Here is a 9,088-nt window from a genome sequence, read left to right as displayed (position 1 = left end):
AAAGACAGTCAATACAGAAGTGTTTAATATATAGAAACTAGATCCTCCCCATGGTAGTTATAGGTTTAATTAAACGGACTGAAGTAAACAGTTCTACTCAATCTGTCAACAGAAGCATTTTTCATAAATGATTTGATTAAACAGCTCTCTGGATAAACTACCTCATGGTAACTTAAGCTGAAAAAACGTGCAAAGTGGAAAACTGCAGTAGTGTAAAAGATGTTTATTGACTTCAACAGCCTTCCTGCGTTCACAGTTAGCGCGCAACTAGTTTTTTTTTTCTTGTGAGCTTGCTTAGTTTTTCTTCACTCTAAATTATTTGGAATAATATTTAATAGAGATTAAAATCTTGAGAAACATTTTTCTTGTTGTGGAAACATCCAGGCCTGAAACTGTAACCCTCTTGTTAGCACTGCTTGGAATTAAGTCTCTTAAATTCTCAACACCGCGCCCCCCCCCCCCCCATGAAGTTAGCTCTGCAACTATTGTATCTGAAGTCGTGTTCATGCATTGCAGTGCATTAATAGGGCTCAGTTGATGGTGACTGGATACATCAGGACAGTCATGTCCGCTCTGGGTAGAGTGGTGACCCTCAGAAAACATGCTTTAAACAGTGCTTATACAGGAGTGACTTCACATATGCAGTAATACAAGATGACAGCATTCAGTACAGCATGACAAGTTTAGGCTGTGATGCAGTACAGAGGTGGCACGATCTCTTTTCTGTAGTTAACTTACCTCTTCTTTCTCTACTCCCTCTGCCTCTGGGCACCCACAAGAGACTTAAAAATAGCATTTTTATTTAACAATCCAATTTATCAGTCATGGTTGGGTTCTTGTGAGGGCAAAGAGCAACTCATGCTGTTTTAAACTAGGAAAAAAAAAGAGACCAAAACAAAACTTTTATTAAATAGCCATTTTCTATTTGTTTTTAACAATTTTATCTGCTGTACCAAAAGCAATGTTTAGATTGGCTTTCATCTCTCACTGTAGTGCATATTCTATTTCCACTTTTCTCTAGAAATGGAGAAATCTCTGTTCCTGGAAGTGCTTCTAAGCCATAAACATTATCTGGAGGTAGAGGGGCAACAGCAGATTATCGATTTGGGTAGTATAAGCTTCCAAAAGGGAAACTAAGCTCACAGATGCCAGAATCCAGGCATAGCTGGAGTTCAGATTCACATTGCTGTCAAAGATCAGAATAAGAGCCACAGCAATGATCTGAGCAAAAATAGCTGTCATTGTGCCTTCAAAGGTCTTCTTTGTTCCTGGCCATTTGATTTCTCCCATGGTACTGCCAAAAACAGAGGCAATGGTGTCTCCTACCCCTACTGCTAGCACCCCGGCATAGGGGACCAATGCTCCTGCCCCAGACAAGCTGCCTTTAGGAGCACAAGATCTAGGAAACAACCACACTGGGAGGGACATGCCAAGAAGAAGATAAATATGAGTCAAGATTAGAGGTCCGCTGTCTCTTTCATCCAAGAAGAGAGACAGCAAATGCCGAAGAGTTTGGCCAAACGGTTTGATCCTGAAGTACCGGATATATTCTAGGAATATGAACACTGCCAGACACAGGACTGCAGCAACATAGAGAAGCTGGCGGTCATAAATCAGTCCGGGAACATAAGTAGCTACAACAATGAAATGGAAATATTTCCTGGTTATAGTTGAGGCCTGGTGCTTTTTAGATTCAGATGATCTCTTAGCGTTCTGGTAGAAAACTATGCCACACGCTGAAGCAGCCAAAAAGGTCCAATATACAAGAAGGTAAACTCTTGTCTGTGTCTGAAATAAAAACTGGAGTAGCCAGAACAAAGGGTTCCTCTGGATCAGTCGGTAAAGCCAAGGCATGATGACCCCTAAGCCTAGCACTGCCGTCATCATGTGGAAAAACATGGAGGAGATCCACGTACCCGAATCCATGAAAATGAAGAGAACAGTGAAGAAAAGCCCAAGAAGAATAACTCCGATAACTGCCACCAGAAGGAAAAAGTCTATGGGCTCACCTCTGCCCTCAACGACATTCAGCGAGCGTTTGATGAGCTGATTGAGAACAAAACTTATACCTCCAAGCACTAGCAATGCTTCTCCAGGGGTAAAACATCGAGGCAACAAGTAAAGCAAGATCATGCTGAGGTAGACAAAAATTAGCAGCACCTCTAGGACCTCTATCACTTCTGAAACAGTCAAAGAGTGCTTCATGGTATAGATAATTATACTGCCAGCAACACCAGTGAGTATGCAAGTGTTGGTGGGCACGGGTTTTGTGATGCCAACCGCTATTACAGACAAAAAGAGAGCAACCAACATGCCAGTGGAAGCTACGACTATGCCAAAACGTTCAAAGTACACAATGCCAGCAGCCTTGCACCTCTCCTTCATCGCTATCCCCAACAAGGGGATGACCATGCTAGCTGGCAGGAGGCCGCTGTTCGCTGCTGCGCGGAACTGGAAGACGGCCCCCCCCAGCCGCAGCAGCCGGTCCCATTTGAACTGGACATAAAAAGCCTGGATGGCAAGAGCTACAGAGCACCAGGAGTAGCGGTCCCACACCACCGCGTGCACGCACAGCACGATGGTGAACACGATCAGCGATTCCACCAGCACAGGCTTGTTTAACATGATTCCAGTCCGGCGTGGCTCAGGGATGCAAGATCTTTCTCACGAGTCCTGATATTCCTGATAATTGTCCACCAGGCAGAATTCCCTTTCATGCTACTGCGCTTCCTATTAGAAAACAAACAAGCAATTAAAGTGAATAATATAAGAGCTAAAGCTTCTGTACGCCTGTCTTATTTTTAAGCTCACTTTAAACTGACAGTTATGTGCCAATTATTAATGTCAATACAGGTAAATAAAACCAGTAAAACCAAAGTGATAAGGGATTAGTCAAAATCGTTATCTCCATTTGAGAATCCAAGACGTCAGTCTGCAGTGATGAAGCGAACCACTCGATACAGGACTATTCAGGTACACTGCAACAGAAATACTTAATATTGTGTCTGAATTAAAACATGAAGCACGCAAGCCATATCTATTCCCAGAAGGCTTCAATGTGACAGTGTAAAATGGAAATATAGTTGTTGTAAAATAGCTTAAGGGTAATTTTAGAAACTACTTTTGTATGCTGTTTTCAGTGCAGTTTTACGGAATGTTTCTCCTTTTACTAGGTATTTCTCTCTGATTCTCTGCTGTTCAAGCTGCTTCCCCCCCCAACCTCTCTCTCTTTCTGTTACTGGTGTTATGATTGAACACTTTCCCTACAGCAAGAGTGGTTTTATAATGCTATGTAGTGTTTACAACAGAAGTAGCAAAGAAAACATCACAAGCATTGAGGGGAAAAAAAGTCAAGTGGCATACTTGACCTAATTTTGATCTATTATCAGAATTGTCAAGATAAGCTAAATTGGAGAGCTTGGCACAGAAAAAGCAAACAAATCATCTTGCCTCTAGCTGTGAGAGTACATTCATCACATCCTATCAGTTTGTATGGAAGGCTATCACTTTATTTTAAATCCTGTTTTTCATTCAGAGATCTCAGCAGGAATATTAATGGGTATCTATCAAAGTTTGTACTCCAAACTCCCTTACACTGTGCATCTGGAGAGTTTTCTTTACGACCTCATATTGAAAACATTTTTTTTAGATTGCTTTTTGGCATCTGTAGAGTCTGAAATGCTTGACTGCCAACCAACTACGTTGTATGTCCTGTTGCTAAACAGCTAGATCAGGCCAACTGCAATCTTTTTGCCGTTTATTTTTTTTGATAAAACAGGAAAAGAATTAACCATGGAGTTAACAAAAAAGATCTGGCATGGGCAATGTCTGCCTATGACCAATACTGGTTTTGGGGTCCTCCCAGTTTGTGGGCATAGGGTTTTGGGGCCCCCTCAGTTTGTGGGCATGGGAAGGGGAAACTCAACAGGTGTCTGAGAAGAGGGAGGGCAAATACCACAAGCTGGCCAGAGACCAGAAAAGTTCTCGCCCTTCGCCTGGCAAGTTTAAGGCTGCAGCCCAGCGCTTGCACCAGGAATGACAGGCAATGGCCTCCTGCAGCAGGCAGCCTGCCAGCTGGGCCACAGGACCAGGAAGAATTTCACCAGACAAAATGCCGATCTTCTGCTGCAACACAGCAGCTCCTGAAAGCCCCGGGGTGCCCTTTTTGAGGCGAGGCAGTTCCCCCCCGAGCCACCCCTGGGCCTGCTGCGGCCCCCCCCGGGCACCTCCTGTGCCTGAAGGGGGCTTCCAGGGACCTGAGGGGGGCTCCTCCTCGGGGAGAGTGGCAACAGGACACGGGGTAATGGCTTTGAGCTGAAAGAGGGGAGATTTGGATGGGATAGAAGGAAAAATTATTTATGGTGAGGGTGGAGGAGAGGGTTGGATTGGGTGTAAGGGAGGAATTCTTTGTGATGAGGGCGGTGGGGAGGTTTAGGTTGGATATAAAGAAGAAATTATTGATGATGAGGCCGCAGGGGAGGTTTAGATGGGATACAAGGAATAAATTCTTTACGGTGAGGGCCGCGGGGAGGTTTAGATGGAATACGAGGTAAAAATTCTTTGCGATGAGGGCGGCGGGGCACTGGAACAGCGCAGGGCAGCTTCCCAAACGCCCTCTCTTCCTCCCCAGCCTCCTCCCTCTGTTCCCCCGAGCCCTCCGCGTACCCCGGCCGGGCCGGGCCGGGCACAGGCCGCAGCACCGGGACCCCCCCCCCGGCCGCCCCCCGCCGCGGGGCTCCGCACCCACCTGGCCGCCCGCCGCCATCTTGGCGCTGCCGCTGTCACATGACCGAAACGAACAGCACCACGTGATGCCGGCGGCGGAGAGCGCCCCGCGCGGCGGGTCACGTGAGAGGGGAGCGAAGATGGCGGCGGGCGGGCTGTGCGCGAGGTGCGGGGACGCGGCGGCGGCGGCGGCGGCGGCGGCGGGAATGGGGGGGGGCGGGGGAGGGGGCCGGGGCTGCGCGCGCGCGCTCGCTGAGAGGGAAGGGGGTGGGGGGGTGGGGGGCGCGGCGGAGAGGAGGGGGGGAGCGGTGAGGGGAGGGTTAACGGGCGCGGGGCCCGCGCCGGCATGGCCACGCCCCTTCGTGCGGCTCGGCCACGCCCCCCGCTGCATGAACACGCCCCCAGAGTGGCGAGGCCACGCCCCCGCGGGTTGGCCCCGCCCCTGAATGTGTGACGTGGCCACGCCCCCTGCAACATGGCCCCGCCCCCGCCCCTCGCCTCAGGGCCCCCCCCCCGAGGGAGTGGGGGCTGTGGGGCGCCTCCGCCTGTGGGGGTGTCTGAGGAGGTCCCGTCACGGCTTTGGCGGGGGTGCTCCCCGTTAGGCTCCGGGGCCAGAGCTCTTCGTGCTCTCCTTCAGTGGGTTGAGGCTTTTTTGTCCAAAACAGCCGGCGGGTGTTGCCGGTGATTTATATTTTTAGTGCTTTGTGGTTCTTCTGCCCTGCGGTACCATGAAGGACGGAGTGCTAAGTAGCACCGCTATTTAAAAGCTTCAGCTGCCGAGCTGAGTTCGTGATTTGTGCAAAAAACCTGAGGTGTCAGTCAGGTCTTGGTGCGGAGCGGTCCTCACGGAGAGCATAGAGTTCGGAACTTGGCTTCTCACTTTTTGGAGAGCTGTGGCTATAAAACCCAAATAGCAGCGGTGTGGAAGATGTACAAAGGAAGCTATTTGATGAACCCTTTCTTCAGTGATCGCTTTAGAGTAGTGCCTTTGTTTACTTATTTGACATTTATTGTGGCATTTTTAGGCTTGTTTGTCCCTAGATGCCTAATTTTTACTGAAATAATGCCTCCTAACGGGACAAGAGCACCACTGTTACCTCACACACACAGAGCTTTCCTTCCCCAGCTGTCTCAGAGTCCAATTAACGAACTGGCAACGAGCACTGGTCTGTTGTAACCCTGGGTTAGGAAGGAAGGGCAAGGAGTGGGGCTGGCTCCGCTAGGCTGCTGCTCTGGCCTGCAAAGTGAATTTTGTTACAATTCAGTGGCCTTCCAGCACTCCGGGTGGGCTGCGGAGGCTGCACCCACAGCTGGCTGCCGGCTAGGTCAGGAGAAGTCCTGTAGCTCTGCCGCAGGCAGGTGCATCTGGCGAGGAATCCGGGGGAAGAAATTATGGTGACAGGTGTAATAAAAATGATAGGTTTTATAAGCCACTGAGATGGCACCGTGTGTCAGAAGTGCCAGGTGACTTACGCTGCCACAGGGAGTTATTTCAGTGCTGCCAATCTAAAGACAAGTTAATGAGTGTGCTTGCTTTCATAGACTGTCTTTGCGTGGGGAATTGTGGCGTTTGACTCCTGGTTTGTATTACACTGCTAACAGTCATCAGTTTGCTGAGTTCCTGAACTACTCCTGTTGGCAAGCATCCTTTGCAGAGCTGTTGTAGGGAGACTAACCTTTCTAGATACATGTGCTAGGGAGTGAATTTGATCTTTATGTTTTAGCACAGGTTGTTTTTTCTACAAATTTCACAGCAAGCAGGAAGAAACAACGAGCTCAGGATGAATATTTTGATGAGCAGAGGCAAATACTCTGTCCTATGGAAAAGTGTTGCATTCTTTCACTTCACCCAGTTTTATATTCCACTTTGAGTGAAGGTGGAAAGTGTTAAAGAAGGATTTGTTTGGAGTATGGCATCAAATGAATCCGAATAAAATTGTTCTGTAATTTAATTGTTCTGTACTTTAATTAGGTTTCTTTTTTATAACCCCCAAACATAGAAGTAGCAAGATCAGATTGAGCTGATAAGCTGATAGAAATAGCATACTTTGATATGAGGTTACAAATTTTGTTATATCAGCAGTCACTCTTTTGGTCTTTCCTGGGTTCTTCCAGCACATCTGAAATTGCTCAACTAAAAACTAATGTCCTTTAATTAATTTTTCTTGTAGCTTATATTGCATTGTGATCTCCAAAATAACTGCAAGTTTGAAAAGGTGCGCGCTAAATTGAAGCCTGAATTGGTGTTGATTATTAAAGCGCTCTCCACCTTTTTTTTTTTTTTTTACAGGAGCAGCAGAGAATTGTGGACAATTCTCCTGGGCAGATCAGCTTTAAGAGAACCAGTAAGTCCATGTCTTGCTAAGCAGGTTTGCCTGTCACTGAATGGACTCTGTGGACAAATACATCATTTGTACATCTGTTTGAATATGAGTTTTGCTGCTTTTCCCTTTTCCTTGGTGGGATTTTTGTTGTTCTTTCTCCGCTACTTGTTTATTCTTCCACTCCTTGTTTATAGCTGCTTCACGAACTGCTGCCTGGAAGGGTGTATGTGAAAAGCTGGTGCCCTTTCTGGAGTGGACACAAGTGCTACTTTCTAGACTGACTGCTCTGGGGTATTCATGAGTGGTACAGCCTGCTTCCTTATTTTCTGGGACGGAGCCCGTGCTTTCAAGAATGTGCCCAGAGGTTGGAAATGCAAATGTATCTGAACCTAGTCCGTTGCCTCCTTTCCTCTCCCTTCCCTATATTAGGCAAGGCAGCAAGCTTTCTCATGCAATATACACCTTGAATCAGTCTGAATCATAGATGCTGTTGTTGTTTGCCTTGTGTCCTTGTCTGGTTTTGGTGGTGGAATGTCCTTGCTTCGCTTAAATTGAACAAATCTGATACTCAATGGTGGATGTTGAGGAGTCTGTTCAATAGTATTTGGTTCTCTTTTCAGGCACAGATTGCAGCAGAACTGAACAAGCACTGGCAGAGGTTTTTAGAGGGACTTTCATACTACAAACCTCCAAGGTATGGTAATTGCCTGATTTTAGAAATTAACCTTTAAAACGGGATCTACTAATAAGCTGAGGAACATGTTGAGTATCTCTCTCTTATTACATAAAAACAGATTTTTACTCTCTTGCCTGACTTGAGATTTCTGGAGAGGAATACCAGTAGAAAGTGCTTAATCCAAATAACATTTTGTGGCATGAAATAAAGATCAGAAAGAAGTAACAGCAGTTTCTGCTCTCATTACCAGTGTTAAGTAGCTCTTAACCCTTGCCTCTGCTGAGTTGCGGTGATCAAGTACAAGTGTGCAGCCTGCAGAGAATTGACTCCTCTTGACACTTAGTCATGCTGGAAAGATAACCAGACTCTCTCACTGGAAAAGATAGAATGAATATAGCCTGTGTTTATTGTAATAGTAAGATAGTGAACAATGTTGAGTGTTATCTGGTAGGAAGATTACTGAATAGTGCTGTATGAAGCATTGAAAGGCCACTGAGAGGAAAAAAGTGTCAAGTTCAAACTGATAAAATTGAGAGCTTTGAAATTAAGCCTCTTCAGCTCATTCCTCGGTGTTGCTCCATTTTTAACAATGAAAATTTCTTTTTTTCTTTAGTACAACTTCAGCAGAAAAAGTAAAAGCTGATAAAGATGTAGCTGCTCCACTAAAAGAACTGGGTCTGAGGGTCAGCAAGTTTTTGGTGAGTGAAGATGCTATCCTGATTTTTTTTTTTTTATCCCTGCACTTGGATTGCATTGTTATTGGGATTCTGTTAAGTAAGCTTCTTGATGTTGAATAGAGGCAAACTTAAGTTTCTCTCAGTTAAAAATAATCTAAAGGATGTTACAAGTACCCGCAGGAGCTCTAGGTCAACATTTTTTAAAGTTGTTAGTGGCCCTGAGTTGCTTCAGTTTTGCTGGTTAACAACCCCTCCTGCCGGAAAGGGGTTTCAGCTTTTCAAAAGCAGTCACCCTCATCTGGTCTTGAGTTCTTTCAAGATATCTGTGATTGCTCAGCTAAAACCGATGTCCCTTAAAGTAGCTGCCGTGTTTGAAAATACCGTCTGTTTGCTGCAAGATTATGGTCCTTCAAGCCAGAAATTAGAATTAGGTGACTGGTGACTGTACCTTTATTTAAATGAGTGTTGTGCTCCTTTCACTGAAGTTAATCTGGCTACATCTAAATGACATCAAAGCTTATGTATTTTTCTTTAAATGGAACTGCTAACTTGAACAAGTGTCACCCTGGAAAGTAAAAAAAATCTATTGGTGTATTTGGGAAATTATTTATTCTGAAGAGAAAGGCTGCGTGAGTATTTGGAGAGAATCTTTGTCTTAAATTAATTCACTTGCCTTTTATTCACTT

General features: G+C 45.8%; 2 protein-coding genes across 5 annotated transcripts in view; one reads left to right on the top strand and one right to left on the bottom strand.

Annotated features, from left to right (window-relative positions):
- Positions 1 to 207: 207 nt before the first annotated feature.
- On the bottom strand, positions 208 to 4,881 carry DOLK (dolichol kinase). Its single transcript, XM_080562379.1, has 2 exons — positions 4,748 to 4,881; positions 208 to 2,730 (listed from the first exon to the last, which is right to left on the bottom strand). The coding sequence occupies exon 2, from the start codon at positions 2,623 to 2,625 to the stop codon at positions 1,054 to 1,056; it is 1,572 nt and encodes a 523-aa protein (XP_080418505.1). The 5' UTR covers positions 2,626 to 2,730; positions 4,748 to 4,881; the 3' UTR covers positions 208 to 1,053.
- Positions 4,804 to 9,088, top strand: part of NUP188 (nucleoporin 188) — a 28,050-nt gene continuing 23,765 nt past the window's right edge. For 2 of the 4 annotated variants that reach the window (XM_080562368.1, XM_080562367.1), the window contains exons 1-4: positions 4,804 to 4,891; positions 7,016 to 7,070; positions 7,670 to 7,743; positions 8,339 to 8,423. In XM_080562368.1, the coding sequence (XP_080418494.1) occupies positions 4,812 to 4,891; positions 7,016 to 7,070; positions 7,670 to 7,743; positions 8,339 to 8,423 (294 nt within the window). In that variant the 5' untranslated portion in view covers positions 4,804 to 4,811. Of the gene's footprint in view, positions 4,892 to 5,185; positions 5,407 to 7,015; positions 7,071 to 7,669; positions 7,744 to 8,338; positions 8,424 to 9,088 lie in introns of those variants that run through there. The other 2 variants (XM_080562366.1, XM_080562365.1) reach the window with 2 other exon arrangements.

This window comes from Anser brachyrhynchus (genome assembly GCF_964034855.1).
Source record: "Anser brachyrhynchus genome assembly, chromosome: 19".
Taxonomy (NCBI): domain Eukaryota; kingdom Metazoa; phylum Chordata; class Aves; order Anseriformes; family Anatidae; genus Anser; species Anser brachyrhynchus.
Note: the sequence above shows the minus strand (reverse complement) of the source record. Positions and strands in the feature narration are given on the sequence as shown.

Bases quoted from the DNA above. Each gene is read 5' to 3' on its own strand.
- DOLK (XM_080562379.1), bottom strand. From the start codon at position 2,625: ATGTTAAACAAGCCTGTGCTGGTGGAATCGCTGATCGTGTTCACCATC.